Raw genomic sequence first — 21,649 nt, forward strand, 5'->3', positions numbered from 1 at the left:
CTTTCCCGGCGCCCCTTGGAGACCGGGAGGCTCAGCGCCTCTCCCAGCTCTCAGTGCCGCCCTCCCAGACCCCAGAGACGTCGGTCTGGGCGCGGCGCCCCGGGCCACTGCGGGCACTTTCCGGGCGGGCGACGTAGGGGGCGAGGCACCGCGCGGCGGCGCCTGGCGGGCACTGTTGCCCGCGGAGGGACGGTGGGGGGGGTTTCAGCAGCTGGCGGGGGTGGAGGGGGCGGGAGAGGGAGCCTGCGCCGGGCTGAGCCTGGAGGTGCGGGGCGGGCTCGGGGAGCGCTCTCGGGGCTCCTCCCGCCACAGCCAGGGCGGCTGGAACTCTCTCCCTTTCTCCCTCCATCCTTCCACTTCCCCTGTTCGGCCCCGCCGTCAGGCCGGGTCCCCCTTCCCTGCCGTCATCAGGTTTCCCTTCTCCCTTCTTGGCACTTTCCTTTCGAACCATCCTTCCGGACAAACTTTGATGGAGAATTTCACACCACGCTGGAAAAATGCCGGTTATGAAAGGATTACTGGCGCCGCAAAACACCTTCCTGGACACCATCGCCACCCGTTTTGACGGAACACGTAAGTCTTACACTTGGACGAGTGGTATGGCATTTTCTGAGACTGATTTTTCTCGTACACATTACTTTTGCTCCCACCTTCCCTTTTGTACCAGCGGAGTGAATTTTCTTCTGTTCTTGCCAAGGTATCTTTTGTGCGGAGACATTTGTCCCCTCATGGTTTGGTGTAGTATTAACACTTTGTATTGGTGTAATAGTTGGCTCTCTTGAGTTCTTGCGTTTGTTAAGGACTGAAACGCAGCCTGAGGAAAGACCGACGCCCATATTCACCGTGGGACCTGCATTTTGGTTTATCTTTAGGGAATTGGTTGTAATTTTCCGAGGTGAAAAGGGGAATATCGGTGTGCCTAATCCTTCTAGAGTTTCAAGTCTCCCTAGATTAAATGGAGAGCTTGGAGTGTTCTTTCTTGGAGCTTCATTCCGTGATATCTTTCGGATAGGTATGATTTTCTGAGTTTAAGAAATGCAGGATTGCCAAGTGTAAGCTTTCTGTAGAATTTTAAGTGTTGTGAGTTTGTCAGAACCTTGATTCCTGCTTTTGAGCTAGAATAGCCTATCTTTTAATCCTGAAATGAGCCTAACACTCAAGCAGAGGCTGTTCAGGAAGAAGGACATGAAGAAAGACTGATTTGATGATAAGAGAAAGTTTTTAGTTTTTTTGAGTAAGAATATTGTTGGACATTTAGCTCATTTAAGCTACAGTAGGAAAAAAATAGGATGTTGTGTGGTTGCTAGCAGACGGTTCGTTATCATCTGCAAGTTGTTCTCTTTCAGGACCACGGTCAGGTCCCCACTCCTTCTCAGGCTTCTCAAGCTCTCTACTTGACCCTGTGGATCTTCCTAGCTGGCTTTAACCCTGTAATTAGGAGTCTGTACTACCACCCCTAACAAATACTCTCAGTTGGTTTCACTACGAATATCCTCATCTTCTTTCTAGCTTATCCTGCTTCTGTGCACTGTCTTCCATTTTTCTGTTATTTGAGACTCAGAGAAACTCATTTATCCTAAAGTCCTTGGTGGTTCAAGTGTCATTGCTTTTACTCTGTATATTTCTTGGAGCTGATATGGGAGAGCAATGCTAATTTCATTTCCACTCCAGTAGTCTAAATATACAGTCTTATCTTTGGGTGGGAAGCAAGCCTTGGACTTATGCTTCAGGGATAGTTGGAAAAGTTTACATGAGAGAGAAATGAATCACTTACTTTAATTTTGTTCAGTTTTTATTTTTGACATCTAGCCTAATCATGGTAGTTGGTGTGGATATTTGGTCACTTCATAAGGGTTTTTATCTTTACATCTAGCCGTTCTTTTCCCTTTTATATTCTAAATGTGTTAGATGTTATGTATGAGGTGTAATGTTATTATGTATGTCTTTTTTAGATAATAATGATAAATATTATAGGAAAACTTCAAGTCCCTGCCATTGCCACTACCACACCACTGAAGCTCCACACAAAATCACCACTGCTGTGTTTTACCATGCATGATGGCGGGTACTACTATTTTACTATTCATTACCTGAGGTACTGATCAGTTTCACGTGGATGCTTTTTTTTTGAAGTTGAACATCCAAAACTAAAAGGCTGTAAACATTGATCCTGAATTTGTCTATTGAAAATGAGGTAATTGGTAAATGGTCATTGTTTATCTCATTGCCATTTAAAGTTGAATGAAGTGTAATGTGTAGTCAATCATCCCAGCACAGCCTTGGGAATTACTACAGTGATACATTCAGCTATCAATTGCTAATGAGAGGGGCTTTAAATCATCAGCGTGGAAATATCTTGGCCTCTGACTCTGACTATAGTAATATGCATGATAAGCAGGAGGGCATGTAGGGAGAGATGGATGTACTTGTGAATAGTTCTTTTTCTATGTTGGCTACACGTTAATGTTAATAAGATAGGTTAGATACTTTAAATCCTTATTTTTAAAGAAGACCGTCTTGACATACCTGTATTTAGTACAGTGAGAAATCAAAAAGTCTTTTGGAGACCATGCTTGGTCTGTGCTCCACAGCGTCTGGGGGATTCCTGGAGGGAACCAGTTTGCATGAAATCTGACAATCAGAGAAGCAAATTTGAAGGTGATACGTAACACAAAGGTTGACTTTGGCAAGATTTTGTTTACAACATTTAGTGAATACCCCTCCTCCCAAGAAACCCCACTCAATGAAAGAGGGTTTTCTTTTCTCATTTTCTTTTCCTTTCTTTTTTTTTTTCGTTTTGAATTGCAGGATGACTTGAATAATCTGAAACTTAAAATACCTTAAACAAAATTTTAGCCACAAATTTTGGTATATCTAGAATCATGGGTATACCATTTTTCCAGCTAGCTATTTACTGTATCTTCTTATGCCATTGTTTCTTGTTGATACAGTTTTATAATTACTGTCTCTGAAACTATTTTCCTATGATAATCCTTACTTCTCTTGATTTTTATAGCTGTCATTTATTTTCTTTTGCAAGAGAAAACTATTTACAAATTTTAAATTTACAAAATTGCCACCTGCTCAAAAACTTTGCTGGAAAGTGAATAATGTTAATTATACTCAATATGTAATATGCTGAGTTGGTATAATTTTTACCTTATTTGTGAAGTATATTTTACAGTAATGCTAGTTTCTTATTTTATTTTGGACAATTTTTATGAAAAAAAAATTAGACAGCAAACAACAACCCTGGCAAACTGCCTTGCTAACGTACCCAACATGCAGTATTATTATTAGCCTTATTAATTTATTTTATTGGAAAATAATGAAACAATGTAAGACATCATCTGAAAATCCTCCCAGGAAAAATAAATATATGACAACATAAAACTCTATAACATAATCCTACTATTTATCAGTTGAGATATTATCACAGGGCAACGTAACAGAAGTTAATAATACATTTTATAACTTAGTGACACTTTATTATTTTACATATTATAATGTTTATTCTTTTTAATATTTAAAAAGTGAGCTCTGTCAGGATTGAAAGACACTTGTGGATTATTAATTGAAGCTATTTTTTTCTGATATGCTGATATGCAATATAATTTGCAACCATTATTGAAAAATATTATATAAAATTACCACTAAATGTATTTACTCTTGAAATATGTTCTATGGTTTGTGTTTAACTGAAGTGTAATAAGACTTAGGAAAACTAAGAACCTTAGAAATCTTAAATATGTATACCCCACTTAGGGGGAAAAAGGAAAAGTAATTCCAATGAATTTCTTTGAATGATTACACATAGCAAAAACCACTCACTTGTACCACTCTAAGACATACACATACACACATACACCACACACACACTCCTAACGTTATGGCCTGCAACTAGTTCACTTCTCCATAGTTTTTTTTTTAAACATATTTACTGTAATTTAAGAAAATCTTTTCTGTTTAGACTTTTGCTTTAAGTAAATATTAATTTGGACAAAGGGAAAGTACAATAAGGGAGCACATTGGTATATATTTGAGAAAATATATACCGATGTGTTTATATTTGAAAAAATAGTGTTTTTAGTACAATTGTTTGTCACAGGATACCATTTGAGAAAAACAGCTTTTTAAAAAAGATACAAAGCTTTCAGAGGGAAGTATCCATTTTCAAACATAATGGTGGATTAGCTTACATTTTCTAGGCATATGAAAATTTGGCCAGACTACTTCTTCCCTTTCGGGTTACTAAGACAAAAATTTAAGTTTTAAAGGAAGTTTGTAGCCCAGTGGACTCCATCAAGAAGATTCCAATCAAAGTATTCGAAATAATGGTTGTTTAGAAACTCATTAATATTTGCATATATTTTATGCACTTCTATATAGCCTGTTTGAAATGGTCCAAAGAAATTTGTTAAAATTGATGCCAGGCGCAGTGGCTCACGCCTGTAATCCCAGCACTTCGGGAGGCTGAGGCAGGCAGATCACTTGAGGCCAGCAGTTCGAGACCAGCCTGGCTGACATGGTGAAACCCTGTTTCTACTAAAAATACAAAAATTAGCCGGGTGCGGTGGCATGCACCTGTAATCCCAGCTACTTGGGAGGCTGAGGCAGGAGAATCCCTTGAGCTCAGGAGGCAGAGGCTGCAGTGAGCTGAGATCATGTCCCTGCACTCCAGCCTGGGTGACAGAGTGAGACTCTGTCTTAAAAAAAATAAAAAAGAAAAAGTAAAAGAAAAAAGAAAAGAAATTTGTTAAAATTGAAATACTTCCTCTACAGAGGAAATTCTCAGTGTTTTTTTTTTCTTTTTATCTTTTTGCTTTCATCAAGGTACATAGATCTCTTAATGTTAGAAGCATAGGGCGAAGGATAATGTACGCATTATCATACTCTTGACTTTGTAGATGAATTCTGTGCCCTCTAAAGGACTTATCACAGGGGTTCTGATAACTTCACTACAATGAAGAAAGTGTTAGAATGACAGGAATTGGATTTATGTCTTTACCAGAAATGATTTTCTTTTGATTAGTGATATATACAAATAATAAGAAAAGTTGTATTGCACAGTCTTAAAAGCTAACATCAGATAATTTTGACATTATTATATAGAGAAAATGGATATGCAATATGCTGAAAATTGAAATTATGTCCACGATATAGTCTTTCTAGGCTCTAACATTTTTCATTACTTTCAGTTCAAAGGCCATGGCATGAGACCTCTTCTGGCCAGTGAGACTGGCAAAGGACAAAAAGTCTTTACAGAAGCATATTGAGGATCCTGAGTTACTAGTTTCTGAGCTATCCTAGACTCAACATACTTCTGGAAGAGGCACAGTCTCTCTAAAGAAATGTGTACTTTATTCATTCACTCAATCGTTTTTCTTTTTCTTTTCTTTTCTTTTTCTTTCTTTCTTTCTTTTTTTTTTTTTTGAGAGGAGTCTCACTCTGTCACACAGGCTGGAGTGCAGTGGTGCGATCTTGGCTCACTGAAACCTCCGCCTCTTGGGTTCAAGCTACTCTCTGCCTCAGCCTCCCGAGTGGCTGGGATTACAGATGCCCACCACCACACCTGGCTAATTTTTTTGCATTTTTAATAGAGACGGGGTTTCACCATCTTGGCCAGGCTGGTCTTGAACTCCTGACCTCGTGATCCACCCACCTGACCCTCCCAAAGTGTTGGGATTACAGGCGTGAGCCACTGCCCCTGACCCAATCATTTTTCTAATAATATTCAATGAATACCGACTATACACAAAGCCATTAGGCTAGGATATTTGGAATAAATCAGGATTATCTTTTTCTCAAATGGGGCAATGTAACATGCACAAATTACTATAATATAGATTAGAAAAAGATAAGTGTAATTTGGAAGGTGCAGACAAAGGGCTATGCACATTTGGGTGAGGGAGGAATAGTTTCTGTGCAGGAATGATCTGAGAGGACTTCGTATAACAAATAACTTTGGGTGGGAATGATTGTATCATATATGATAGGTGCAAAAACAATATTCTATTTAATTTGTCAGTTTGTACAGTACTCGTCATTGAGGCTGGAAAGAGCCTTTAGTGAGAATAAGAGGCATTTTAAAGGGTGTTAAGGGGTCGATGTAGAAGTAAGAGGGCAATGGAAAGTAGGTTAGACCAGCCATAAAAGATCTTTAAACCCACAGCTTTTAGTCATAATAAGCCATTGGAAGTGATAGATCCATATTTTGGTAAAAAACTATGGTGCCATCTATGTCTAGTTAAAAAACTCCCCAAATGCTCAACCTTCCCATGTTCCACAGTCTAAAGCACACTACAGCAGATGCCAACTTTAGACTTGGGATGTTTCTTTTCACTATCTCTTCTAATAATACTTTTTAAAATAAAGGTTCCATAGAATGCAGTGAAGTTGATGTATTCATTTTCTTAGGAATGTTTCTTTCTCCCAGGGAGTTAACTTTCTCTTAAGGAAGTGATAGATTTATTTCTCACCACATAGCTGACTACTCTTCTCCTCCAGGGCGGTTTACCCCTGTGTTATTCTAGAGTTATGTCCTTGGTCAAGAAAAAGAATTGAGGGTTTGCTGGAATTCAGTGCCAGTGAACTTGATTGGAGAAATCCCAACAGTAAAAGGTAAAGAGTTGGAACTGCTGCAAAGATAGTATGCTTCACCCTGGCAGTGTATATTTGCTGATCTCGTCTAAATGCTGTGTTTAAAATCCAAAATACAAACATCAAAGATGAGACTTCATCTTCACCTATGACCTAGTTCATATTTAGCAACTGGAGCAATTGAAGAGCTTTCTCAGTAATTTAAACAGGCAAATATAGTTATTGGATTATAAATTCCCTGGAAGATATATTTTGCTTTCCTTTATAGTTGTTAATACAACCCTCTTTGTCACATAAACCCTTCAAATGCCACGTGTCCCCAAATGAACTAATAATCTTTTCTAGCCTTTGAAACCTATTTGTTTTCTTACATTTCCAGCCTCATTATTGGCATCACCACCCATCCAGTTCTTCAAGCTGCAAATCTGAGTTGGCTTTGACTGCCTACACATCTAATTAATTATCAAATTTTTAATATTTTACTGCAGAAATGCCCTAATTTGGCGCCTCATTTCCCTCTTTATTGCTTCTGTTTTAATTTTGATCATCTTTTTCTTATCTCCACAATTGCAGCCTTTCTCTAACTAGACCCCTGTGACCATCAGTCCCTTCTACTCCCGCTTGTTCAGTTTCCATTGTTCCCAGAGTGATTTCCATTAAAAACAATATTACCACTTAATCATGTAACGCTCCTGCTTAGAGCCATGCATTGGCTCCCTGCTGCCTTTTGGATAATGTCCAATGTCCTTAGCATCATCTGACCCCAAGATGATTCTGCAGAATCTTTTCCAACCACTGTCTCCCAGGCTACACACATACTCATTCTAAATTCCCTGCTCTTTCATGGTTTTGGGACTCTGCTTTTCACTTGAAGAGCAAGATGCTTTTTGTTCGAGATCCATCCTAAAGATTACATTCTATCAAACTCCTTCTCTGAGGCTCCGAGTAAAGTTACATGACATTTCCTCTATACTTCCACATGGCCTTGCCCATTCCTCTAATCAGCTTTTATATGTGCTATAATTATATGCTTTCATATTTTAACACTCAACCATGAACTCCTTGAAGCCTTAACTATGTCATTACTCCCATTGCTTAGGCTTATAGTTGAAATGGTCTTTGCTCAGTAAATATTTCTTTGAGTAAAAGAATTTCAACTTCTTTGAAGGCCAGGGCTGTATATTAATTATATTTATCTCCCTTTAGTGGTACCTGGTGTTCCTTTTATTCACTATTGCATGATTACCTTTAGTTTTGAGAGAGAATACTGGACTGCCTTCCAGCCTCTTATTTTCACATGGTTTAAGCACAAATTTCTTTTACGAACTCTAGTGATAATAGTGTCTATCATCTTGGGCATGTCTACATGCATGCTGTGTACTTTGCTGGTGCTTTTTCTGTTCCTACCACAACCCAATAACCCAGCAAGGTGGAAGGCAGCACCCACTTTTTGAGTCAAAGATGACAAAATTCAAGCCCAGAATTGTACTATATTGTATTAGCCTGTGATTTTTCTACTATATCATACTGCCTCTAAAATGTGCTTGTATAGCAAGTGTAAACAGACTAGGGTGGTTTGTGGTATTGTTTCTAGTTTCTAGCTCTTGCAAATAAGATATTTCTTTAAAGATTTTAGCCATTTCTAGTTTATATGCTGTTTGTTCCCCTTTGGATATATTATGCTTTAAATACTTGTCATTTAAGTGATGTTTTAAAATTGGTATTTAAGATTCATAACTGGAACTACTAAATACATTCACCATGGAAAGCAGTTTTGCTCATCAAAGAAAATCGTGTCCATTTTTTTTTAAAAAAGGAAATCCATTTTCTTTGAGATTTTTCTGCTTAGAATTTGCTGACTGTAGTACTCTCTAGTGATTTCTTTTTGTTGTGAGGTTAATCTCTCTGTGAAGATATTCTAGTTCTCATAGCTATTATAGTGACATCATTTTGGATATTTACCTTGTTAGGGTCATATAGAGGAAATTCTTCCATGTATTTTGAGTCTGCTTTTATTGGGAGGAATATATTTTCCAATGTCAGGTACTATTGACATCTTTTAACAGAAATAGTTTACTTTTTCTCCACAGTAAACTTACAGGAAGAAGTAAGGGTAGTGAGCCCTCCAACTCTCAAGGCTATAAAGCCTTTTTTTTTTTAAAAAAAAAAAAAAAGGTTTTCTTTTTTTCTGTTAAGTATTTTGAACAGACATCTTTATGGTATTTGTCAGTCCAAATGAATCTCTTATTCCAGTTATTGAACTAGAGGGAACAGAGACCAGAGCACTTACCAGTCTTGCCATGTTTTATTTGATTTTGTGGAAAAAAGGATCCCCATAAGAAGTTCAGATTTTATTGAAATGTCAAATATCCAGTTTGACAAGAAGTAGATGGCTGTTACCTGTGGTGTTCTGGCTATTCCTTCAATGGAGAGAATAAAGTAGAAGGTAAAATTGGGCAAGGTTTTTACCTTAACATCTGGATAAATGTTTTACTGTGATTCGATGAGTTATGGAAAAGAATGAGGGTATTGGGCCTGCGGCAATGAGAAGGAGCTTTTGTGTTGTATTAATTTGGTATAGTTTTGGTCAGGCTACATCTCAGTCATCTGAAAATGAGCCTGTCCTTCTCTCTCAACAAATGTGTAGTTTTAGGTTTTAGGATACATCATTAATAAAAACTTAGGCCTCTTGTTTCTCTGTACAGTACTCATATTATATATTGTATTATTGGTTCTAGCAAGTCAAAATTTATAAAATTATTTGGTAGATATTAATAATGGCTAACATTTGTATAGCATTTCAGCATTCTTTATGTCATCACTTGAATTGTTTTCAAGTTAATGGATCAAAAGTGGTTTCTTGTGATTGTTAATGTACATTTGTTTACTATAATTGAAGTTCAGAATTTTTTAATATGTTTAAGAGATATTTAAAGGCTTTCTTGAGCATTACTTGTTTATATTCATTGTCTCTTATTAATTGAATTGTTGTTTTTCCCTTTTTTGACATCTTTGAGCCATTTATATAGTTTTAAAAATGGAACACTTTATTAGTAATACGAATTGTATACATTTTCCCAGTTTTGGTTGGTCTTTTGATTTTTATATAGATGAATTAATAAATTTCCCTGTTATGATATCTAGATTCTGTGTCATAGAGAGGCATTCCCTATTTTGAAATTACTATTATTATTATTTCTAATTTTTCATTTTTGTGGGTACATAGTAGGTGTATAATTTTTAAAACATATCCCATATGTTCTACTATAGTTTTATTTTATGTATTCAATTTTTTTCTCCTCCATTAATAAGTTCTGTAATTTAATCTACTGAGTGTAATATAGGGATCAAAATTATTTTATTTTCAAATTCCTATCCTAAGAGTGTATAGACTTAAGAATTGGACAAATTTCCCAACAATGTTATTCAACAATTCATCTTCTTTATGTTAATTTGAAATGTCTAGTTTATCATATTTTATATTCCTCTATGTAATTCTATTTCTTGACTTTCTGTCCTATTATATTAACTGATCTTTTTCTGTATATTTTAGTACTACAATTTTAATTATAGAATATTTGTGATATGTTCTTAAAATTCTCATTCTATGATTTTGTTCTCAGATTTTTATTTGACTAATTGTACTTATTTGGAAGTCTATATGACTTTAAGTATCAGATTTTCTAATTGAAAAAAATCCTGATGGTATTTTTAATGGACTAATCTACAGGAAATACGATATTTTTGTGATGTTGAAAATTCATATTCAGAAACTTACTAGATATTTTTATTGTTTACACCTTTTGAGGGAGTTCTCAATAAAACATTTTGTACTTATCTTATGCCTAGTAATTTTATCTTTGCAATTGCTATGAAAAATAGAAAGTTTTCTTTCGCTGTTTTGCTTTTTCTAATTCAATCATGTTTGTTTATTTGAAGGAAATTAACTTCTATATGTTATTAATTTTTTTAACCAGCCAGCTTACTGACTTTCTCCTATCTTTTGTAATAATTCTGGTGTTGGATTCTTGAAGTTTTCAGATAAGAAATAATACTGGCCTTAAATAATAAAAATTTTGCCTTTTGTTTCTAACTTTTGCAACTCTTACTTTTTCCCTTTTGTTTAATTGCTTTGGCATTTTAAGACCAATGTTAAAACATGGTGACCATAAAGAAAACCCTTCTCCTTCTTAACTTTAAGGGGTATTATTTTATTGTTTTTCTAATGAGTGTTTTCTGGCTTGTCGTTTGAGAGGTAAATATTTTATTATATATTTGTGCTTTATTAGAAGACTTTGTAATGTATTCCTATTTCATTAAGCCTTTTTATCAATTGTCTTTTTATTACCTATCAAGGCTATTCTTTCTGTGTTATTGAATCAATTAATATAATGAATTCAACAGGTTTCATAATAGTGAACTATCTTTGCATCCCTTCAATAAAAGTTACTTGCTATGCTGCTGGATTTTCTCTCCACTAATAGGACTTTTACACTGAATATATATAAAGAGATATATATGTAAAAATATATATACACACAAATATAATATGGTGTATATATATACACATATATGATATGTTGTGCATATATTATCATATTGGAATTTACATTCTTTTCTTGGACGTGTATATTATTTGACTTTGGTAAGAAAACTACACACTCATATTTGTGCCGATTATAAGGTGGTCCCACCTGGTTTAGCATTTGTGCAGATTTTTTGTATTGTAATAAGGCATTGTTATTCATTGTTGCATGAAAACAGGGCCAAAATTGGTTGGCAGATCTCCGGTTAGTTCTTATAGTTTTGGCTATGGCCTTGTCTAATAGTGTCTCAAACGTTTGTGTAGTGAATATAGTTTTTACTTCAATGTGTGTTTAAATCTGAAAGACGCCCAGCAAAGTCACATATTTTTCAGACACAAAACCTTTGTATCTAAACACTTTTCAGATACGAAACATTTGTATCTATGTCTGTATCTATATCTATATATATCATCTCCTTTCCTATAACAACATGCACATTGTACACCAACTAGTAATGTCTCATAGTCTGTGAGAGCCTAAGGTTACCAGCCCACAAGTTAGTGGAGTCAGTTGGAAATATGGGAAATTATAGTGCATGTATACATGCAATATGTTTAGAGCTTATCAGTATCTTTGGTATTAAAAAAATCCTACAATAAACCTTTTTGGGATCAATGACCTCACAAAAATGAAAAATAAGTTGAATGAATTATTAAATTCTCATTTCTAAAAAAATTGATGATGCATAGATAACTGGGAGAAAATGCAGACATTTACATTTGTCATGGGTGCCCACATTGACTGCATGATAGTAACTCACCACATTAAAATCAGAATGCATAAATCTGCTGAATAAGCATCAGCATGTATTTTAAAAACTAGTAACCAATTTAAGAAGACTGTACTTAAAAATTATGATTCATTCTGCAGAAGGTATCTTGGACATATTTTGTGAAGCATGACTTTTCATTTAGATCAAAGGACTGCTCTTCCAAATGAATTTCATTTATTCATTTTTTTGGTAAGGGTTTGTAGTGATATAATTTACATATATTAAATCACTCCTTTTAAGTGCAGAGTTCATTGAATTTTGCAAAATATATGCAATCATGTAACCACCACCACCGTCAAGATTTAGAACAGCATCCTCAGCCCCAAAGGTCAGTACCCTCCTCCCACTTCCAGTACATAGCAGCTACTAATCTATTTTTATGCCTAAAATTTCCTTTGTTTAATATGTAATATTAATGAAATTATATACAGTACCTGGCCCCTTAACAAGCAGCTTTGCTTTCCATGATTTCAGTTATGTTCTGTGAGCTGAATCCCAAAAATATCAAATGGAAAATCCCATAAATAAACAATCCATAAGATTTAAATTGCACACCCTTCTGAGTAGTGTGATGATACCTCACGCTATCCCACTCCATCCCACCCAGGATATGAACTCTCTCTTTATTCAGAGTATCCATGCTCTACATGCTACCTCTCCTTTAGTCACATAGTAGGCATCTTGGTTATCTCATCAACTGTTGCAGTTTCACGGTGCTTGTATTCAAGTAAACCTTATTTTACTTAATAATGGCCCTAAAGCGCAAGAGTGGTGATGCTGGTGATTCGGCATCACCAAAAGAAGTCAGAAAGTGCTTCCTTTAAGTAAAAAAGTGAAAGTGCTTCCTTTAAGTAAAAAAGTGAGAAGAGGAAAAAAATATGCTGAGGTTGCTAAGATCCACAGTATGAATAAACCTATCTGTGAAATTGTGAAGGAAAAAAAATTGTGCTAGTCTTGCTGTCACACTTCAAACTGCAAAAGTTACAGCCACAATGCATGATAAGTGATTAGTTAAGATGAAAAAGGCATTACATTTGTGGGCAGAATACATGAACAGAAACATGTTCCAATTGAGGGCAACTGGGTTTGGTACTATCGTCGGTTTTAGGCATCCACCAGGTGGTCTTGGAACATATCCCTCTCAGGTAAGGGGGAATTACTGTATGTAGCATTCGTTTGTCTGCCTTCTTTCACTTAGATAAATGATTTTGCAATTTAATCCTTTTTTTGAGGGAAGCAGTAGTTTGTTCTGTTTTATTGTTGAAAATTTTGTTCATTTTGATTCTAAGTTTTCTTCTGTGTGTAGAAAACAATGAAGCACCAGTGATTAATATGTTGTTATTAGTAACAGCACTTGGCAAGTATTCATGTCATCAGGGTTTCCAATGGAAAACCAGTTAACTTTAATAATGGTTGAACTTTTGTATCTAATTGAAGTAAAACTTTTCAAAGTTCATTCTGTAGGTGAGTTATATTTCTCTGTAAATGTTGTTGTAAATTCAGTTTAAAAGGTCATTAAAGATAAAGGTATTAATTTTATGGTGACAAAGCAAATGTAAATTTTGGTAGAGCACAGTATCATGGCAAAGACTGCTTTCTAAATTGATAAAATGTATGAAGCATAAATGTTCTTGGACTTGATGTAGTGTACACATAATTCACTTCTGTGTTATCACTATAGAAGTTGGATTGGTGAAAATTACCATATATTTTATAGGTACAGTAATTACACTAAGTGATTAGATACATTAAATACAGAAAAACTATTTGGCATGACACTACATGATTTCTTTTTTTTAATGCCTGTTGTCAGTCAGAGTTTTGAAATATCTGAGCCTTTGAATTATTACTTGTAAACAATCTAAGTGTTCAACAAAGTTATTAGTCTTTTCTAAATGAGCCGTTTATGTTTTCTTTTCATTTTGTTTGAAATCACTTGAAAATATTTAACCAAGGTTTGTAATTAAAGAAAACACTAAAAACTTCAGCTTTTAAACATTTTAACAAATAGCAACTTTTTAAAAACAAAACTTGCAGATAGAAGCACATTGAAATGTACCACTGAAGGCCAGGCGTGGTGGTCCACACCTGCAATCCCAGCACTTTGAGATACCGAGGCAGGTGGATCACTTGTGGCCAGGAGTTCGAGACCAGCCTGGTCAACATGGTGAAAACCTGTCTCTACTAAAAATACAAAAAAATACAAAAAAATAAAAATAAAAAATTAGCTGGGCATGGTGGTGCATGTCTGTGGCTGAGGCATGGGAATCATTTGAACCTGGGAGGTGGAGGTTGCAGTGAGCCAAGATCACGCCACTGCACTCCAGCCTGGGCGACAGAGTGAGACTCCTTCTCAAAGAAAAAGAAAAAGAAAAAAAGAAATATATTACTAGATAAGGAAGGGAAAAATATTAAACAATGAGAGCTCAAACTATTTACTAGACTTAATGTTAAAATTATTTAATTTTTCTTTGAGATAGTTTAACTTAGAAAATATTTTGGTGGAATTTGTTTTTAATTAGATAAATGTATGTTCCGTACTGATTTTGCAATCTCTAAATCTGGAACAACATTACAAAGAATCATGCAGACACCTATTATGATAAATTTTTATATTACAAAAATGTTTTTGAAGGTAGTTACCCTGAATGAGGCAAAATAAGAGGTAATATTTTGACTGAAATGTTTGCACTTTCCAATATAAAAAATATATAATTCAGAAAATTCGTAGCATATCAAAATTTGGGGGAAAAGTAGAATTTAAAATATCCTCTATTTAGCAAAATTTGCTGTATGCCTACAGGTTATTTTAGCAACCACAGATAATATTTTTTCAATTAAACTTTTTATGGTCTGTTGCAAATAGTTTATTGAAGATGTCAACAATTTCAAATTTATTAACTATGAAATGCACCTTTGAGGAAAATTACAGGCAATTTTATGGAAAAAATAAAAATAATGATACTACATAGAGGAAAAGCAAAAACATAGTCTTCAAAATAACACCAACAACTTGGCATAAGAGACAGATATGGCTAAATACATGATTTAAATATGAAAAAATATAATAAAATATTATTGTGTTTAGTGTACTATTTTATTTTCTGGTAATGTGTATATATAAAAATATATATATATAACAGAAATAATTTTACTTTTAAAATATTTTTGCAAAAGTAAATTTTATAGGTTTATCAATATAATAAAACTAGTCAAAACTAAAAACAAATACTTAAAGAATTATATTATTTTGTTCTTTAATACTTACTTTCACTCTCAAAGCAGTCCCTAATTTATACCTTATTTTATACTCACTTTATAAAATCATTTTCAAAGCCATTTGAACTACGCAGGGGTTTTGGGTGTGCCTCAGATTGCCAAGCACAAATTTCCAAAAAGTAGACTTTTAAAATAATTTAATTTTTATATTATCTTCTGAAGTAGATTGATCAAATTGACAAAAAATTACTCCATAATTTTAATTGTTAATACACAGTTGACTCTTGAACAACAGAGGTTTGAACTGCACGAGTCCATTTATACAAGGATTTTCTTCCACCTCTGCCTCCTCCTATGAGACAACAAGGCTGACCTCTCCTCTTCCTCTTCTTCCTCAGTCTACTCAATGTGATGATAAGGATGAAGACCTTATGACTATCCACTTCCACTTAATGAATAGTAAATCTATTTTCTCTTCTTTATAACTTTCTTATTAACATTTTCTTTTCTCTAGCTTAATTTATTGTAAGAATACAGTGTATAGTACATATAACATACAAAATACATGTTAATTGACCGTGTTATCAATAAGGCTTCCAGTCAACAGCAGGCTATTAGTAGTTAAATTTGGGGAGAGTCAAGTTATATGCAGATTTTCTACTGGAGGGAGGTGCCACTAGTTCAAGGGTCAACAGTAAATATTAAATATTCAACAGTTGATATAACACTGATATCTCTTTAATTTTCATATGCTAGAAACATTGACATGCAGATGACGTGTGTCTCTTTTGACCTGTCATTGCTCTTAGACGTGTTTATTGTGCTCACTTGAGAGACAAGGAGCCAGAGAACCCTAAAGAGGCTAAGTATTTTTGTCTCAAAGCTAGAACAGGAGAAGGCTTGGCTGTTATTCTCTTCTTAATTGCAAAACCCATGCTCTTCCTTCAACTTTACTGAGATTTTGGTTTGAAAAGAGGAAAAGGGAAGAGAATTAACATTTAATAGGCAAATTTGGACCTAATGCTGTACTTGATATTTTCACCTTCATTAGCTAATTTAATCTCAGCAACAATGCAAGTTAGATGTTTCTGTTCTGACTTTATGGATTGGGAAACTGAAGCCCAGAAAGGTTTAATAAATTGTCAAAAGTCACACATTTTATAAGTAGTGAAGCTGGAATCAATGCACATGGTTTTGACAATGGCAGGCCCTGTTTAATAAAAGGCAAAAATTGGATCTAAAGTGTAAGGCATTAAATTTATTATTAAGAACTTGATGATCATATGTGACTTCACTGTGAGATACTTACAAGCTATTTTTATGCTTTTTAAGAAGACATTATCTGGGAAGCTCAACCCATAAAGTCGCCAACTGGCGATGTTTTATCAACAGTATTTAGTAGGTTACTCAGGAATTTACCTCTCTTGTTAGAATAAAGTACCCAAAACGCTGTTTTTACCTAAGGAGTAATAACCCACTGGTGTTGGAGAATTGAGAGCTCTGCCGTAAGTCCAAAGCTTGTTAATATTATAATATATTCAGAGTTATCTGTAAAGCAATGTCACACTAACTTGAATTTTAAAATGCTTCTGGCTCATCAGTGGTTCTTTAGGGGTGGGGGTCAGGGTCAAGAGGGGTAGAATTTCAAAGAGACAAGAGGAAACTTTTGGGGGTGATGGATATGGTCACTGTCTTGATTGTGGTGGTTTTGGGCTCATACATCTGTTAAAGTTATCAAATTGTACACTGCAGTTTATTGTACATGAATTGTACTTCAAAAATGCTGTTAAAAATGATTTCTGGGGTGGAAGAGAGAAGGGTAGAGTTAAAACTACAGCACTATTAGGTTGGTGCAAGAGTAATGGCAAAAATAGCAATAACTTTCACACAAACCTAATAGAATGACACGTCCTCTGCATTCAATTTTCTCAACTCTGATGAGCAGCCTTTTCTGGAGTATTACTGTTTGTGCAGATACAAACTGTTGAATGTAAACTATTACTTGAGAAACAAGTAATGTTAACAATGAACATAGTCAAATTAATAATACAAACTTATTGTTTTAACAGTAAAATTAGATTAAAGTTAGTGTTGATTTTTTTTGGTCAATACTACAGACTTGTTTTCTGTATTAGTTATCTACTCGTTTGTGAGTTGGCTGGGGAGTAATCGAATCCAAGTTGGGCTTAGCTGGGTTGCTCTGGGATCTTGGCTGAACTCAGTCATGTGTATGTAGATTGTCTACAGGCTCTGCTCCTGTGTGGGTTTGGCTGGAGAAGCTTAACTAGGGCATTTCGCCTCCAGATGTCTCTCCTGAAATCCTGAGCATGATCCTGTCGGCAGAAGTAGAACAAAGGCAGCCCAATAACACAAATGATTTTCAAGACTTTGCTTATGTCATGTTCGTTAATATCCCATTGGCTAAAGTAAGTCACATGGACAAGCATGGGCTTGGGAATGATGCCCTCCCACAGTGAGTGGGCGCTGAAAGTTATGTTTCAAAGGATAATTGGAGTCAATAATAAAATCCATCATATTTGCCTTATTATTGTTATCTTTGGGAAAAAAATAACACGTTTCAAAAATTAAAAGTTATTTTAAAAAAGGTTAGACATCTTTTTTTGTAAAATGAGAGTTTTGTATCTTAAAATGGCTTTTTTATTTCCTCGCATACACATGCAGTTAATGTTTAAAATGAATGTCATAGAATACAAAATTTATGATGCTACCTGTGAGATACATAAAAATGTTGTCAAAAAGGAGAGAGTTCTGATATTTCAATATGATTAAAAACTGCACATGCAAAAAATATACACTTTTGTATAATGCTTCACATAGCCTGCTTTTACAAGAATATAAGCTAGAAGGATGGCAGTCAACTCAATCCTGTTGATCAGTGTATACCTTGTCCCCAGCATTGTTCGTAGTACGTAGTCCAAAGTTCAAATATGTGTTGGATGATTGAATTTGTAAAATACGAAAAAAAACTTGCCTGCCTCATTGGAAGCTTTCATAAAGTGAAGAACTTTTCTAGTTACAGGAGCCAAATTTGATTAAATTGTTGGAATGCTATCCAAAAAATGGACAGTAGGCTTGGGGACAGCAATAAGAAAATCAGTAAGTTCTTTGAAAGTCAAATCAAGGATGGTGATTGTATGTAATCTTAAACTCTATGCTGCACTATAAAGCAGCAGGGATATCTAGTACGCTTAAAGCAAGTTTTATAGATTTATCCACTGAATAATAAATTTTTAAATGTTCTGTGACAAAGTCACCAATGTGAGCTATTTGACCCAAGGTGACAAGGCCACTAATGGTTAGTATACAAGTATTGCAGCTCTGTTTAAAGTATCTCAGTTGTGGTGCTGGAATGTCTGCTGTTAATAACTAGCCGAGGTTATATCCAGCCTCCTACATTTTTAGATATTGTGGTATGTTTGCATAATATTTCCAAATGTTCTCTGTCACAAGTGTCTCCTTTATTTGTTCTTCATAGCAAAATGAGAGAGACATGGAAGACATTTTATCTCCATTCTACAGATGAGGAAATTCAACATTATTTGGTTTATAGTCATCAGCAAGTAAACGACACAGACAACACTGGGGCCAGTTGTCCTAATTGTCAGATGTGTGTTTTAAGTTGTATCATATTGTTACCAAAAAGGGTTGATGAAGGAATTGAAAAGATTTAAATAATTGAATCTCATAGGCATTGAAGCAATGTTGGGTTTGCTAATGTTGATGTGTCATAGTTTATTCAAAACATTTCTTCTTATAAATCCAAACATTTGTAAGATTTCCCCCATTTAAATGTGAATCATTTTATAAAATGAAGATTCCTCTTTCAATTTATAAACTGAAAATTTATCAGTAGGGAGGATTATCTATTGAATTATATTTTTTTGTAAATCTGAGACCAAGGAATGTGATTCTACTTTCCCTCTCAAAATAAGGTATTCCTGCATTGCTTTTTAGGACTTTTTACAAGTCAATATCCTCTTATTAATGAAAATACTTAAGGCACGAGAATCATAAAAGTGAATGGCAATCCAGTTACTGTACACAGATTCTGGTATTTTTCTATTCTATTTTTTATAGATAACTATAGACTCACAAGCAGTTATAAGAAATAACAGAGAAATTACAGATGCCCTGCATCCAGTGTCTTCCAGGGTATTCACCTATAACACAGTATCACAACCAGAAATTTAACATTGAAACAATTCACCTACCTTATTCAGATTTCACCAGTTTTACATGGAATGATTTGTGTGTGTTTGCGTGTGAGTGTGTGTGTTTGTATTTAGTTCTATGCCATTTTATTATATGTGTAGTTTTGTGGAGCAACCGCCAAGGTCAAGTTACAGAACAATTTCATCACTAGAATCCTTCATGCCATAGTCACCTCTCTCCACTTCTTTTTTTTTTTTTTTTTTTTTTTTTTTTTTAAGATGGAGTTTCACTATTGTCGCCCAGGCTGGAGTGCAGTGGCGCGATCTTGGCTCACTGCAACCTCTGCCTCCTGGGTTCAAGCGATTCTCCTGTGTCAGCCTCTGAGTAGCTGGGATTACAGGTGCCTGCTGCCATGCCCAGCTAACTTTTTTTTTTTTTTGTATTTTTAGTAGAGACGGGGTTTCGCCATTTTGGGTAGGCTGGTCACTAACTCCTGGCCTCAGGTGATCTGCTGGCTCAGCCTCCCAAAGTGCTGGGATTACAGGTGTGAGCCACTGCGGCCGGCCCTCTGTTCCCCACTTCTATAATTCTGTCATTTCAAGAACATTATATAAATGGAATCATATAGTAAGTAGTTTTTGAAGCTGACTTTTCCACTAAACATCATTTCCTTAAGATTCATCCAAGTTGATACATGCCTATATCAATAGTTTCTTTTTAATTGCTGAGTTGTTTATCTCCAGTTTCTTCCTCTATAAATTGTGTGGAATGGGCTCTCAGGACTTGCAGGTCTCAAGGGCTAAGATGATTTGTCTAAGCAAATGGTGATGCACCCCAAAAGAGCCAACAGACTTGGGTAAATGTGAGCAGCTATAAACCTTAGAATGAGGGCATGTGCCATCTGAGTGTTTGAATGTCTTCCCAGTCACGTAACTATCGTTTTCAAATATGAAGGATGAAGAATAACAGCTTTCAGGAAGTGTTTAAAGGATTAAAAATGTTTAAAGTATTAAAGTTCATCATGAGATTTCCTCAGAAAAATCTGTGGATCTACTAAATTTTCATCACTCCAATAAAAAAATTAAAATCCAAAGGTGTTGAAGACATCTCAGAGTCGATTTTCAAACTATCCTTCAGCACTCTTAGGGGTCTGCTACATACCTCTCCTGACTTTCCTCCTCACCATCCCTCCCCCAACAGGAGCAAGTCTGGGATCATTAGTTTTCCTCTGAGGTAGGAGTTCTGGTGGCTGAAAAGAAATTTGAAAACATCGAATCTGTCACCTAAACATTATATAATTGTCACTGTTTTATTAAATGAGCACCCAAAGACTCAACTGTCTGCTCAAACTCATTTTTATGGAGCCAGTCCTTTCCTTCCACTTGGATGACATCTAGGCCAAGTTTCATGACCTGTCTCTTAGAAACTCCACCCTAAATCTCCTAATCTCACTCTTTTGTTTGTTTGTTTCTTTTTTTTTTTGAGATGGAGTCTCGCTCTGTTGCCCAGGCTGGAGTGCAGTGGAGTGATCTCGGCTCACTGCAAGCTCTGCCCCCTGGGTTCACGCCATTCTCCTGCCTCAGCCTCCCGAGCAGCTGGGACTACAGGCACCCGCCACTGCGCCCAGCTAATATTTTGTATTTTTAGTAGAGACGGGGTTTCACCGTGGTCTCGATCTCCTGACCACATGATCCACCTGCCTCGGCCTCCCAAAGCGCTGGGATTACAGGCGTGACCCACCGCGCCCGGCCCCTTGGGGCATATATTTTAAGTAAAGATGATATCCTTGGCCACATAGTCTCTTTCTCATTCTTACTTGTTCTAATTTCCTCACATATATTTTTTGTAAATTATATATATTTTGTTAGCAATATGAGTAATTTCTTTTCTGGAACAATTAATCATATAAATAAACATAAGTTTTTAAAAAAAATCAATTTTTCTACTTTCTGAAAAATGTTCTCACTTGCCAAGTTTTCTAGGTTAAATTAGGTCCCTTGGAGACTACAGCTTATATTTTTGCTCCTATTCATTTATCTCTCTATATCTATTTATTTCTCAGTGACTAGAGGTATAAAAACTAAGATTCAGAAAAAATGAATGATCCCTGCTTACAATCCATTTTTTCAAGTTGTCATCTGTTAAGGATAGATGAACATGGTAGAGGTATGTGGCTTTTCTTCTATTCTTCAATTTTTGAGTAGATACTCATTAGCTCGACTCTATCAAGACCAAGATGCTATGAATGACAGCTCTGCTCCTCTGATTACTAGATCTACTTAAATGATCTCATGTATAC

General features: G+C 35.4%; 1 protein-coding gene across 1 annotated transcript in view; it reads left to right on the forward strand.

The window, feature by feature from the left end:
• The first annotated feature begins 261 nt into the window (after positions 1–261).
• Positions 262–21,649, forward strand: part of KCNH8 (potassium voltage-gated channel subfamily H member 8) — a 373,450-nt gene continuing 352,062 nt past the window's right edge. The window contains exon 1 of the mRNA XM_055295551.2: positions 262–573. Within this exon, the coding sequence (XP_055151526.1) occupies positions 498–573 (76 nt within the window). The 5' untranslated portion in view covers positions 262–497. The remainder of the gene's footprint in view (positions 574–21,649) is intronic.

The sequence above is a fragment of the Symphalangus syndactylus genome, chromosome 10 (genome assembly GCF_028878055.3).
Source record: "Symphalangus syndactylus isolate Jambi chromosome 10, NHGRI_mSymSyn1-v2.1_pri, whole genome shotgun sequence".
Lineage (NCBI taxonomy): Eukaryota > Metazoa > Chordata > Mammalia > Primates > Hylobatidae > Symphalangus > Symphalangus syndactylus.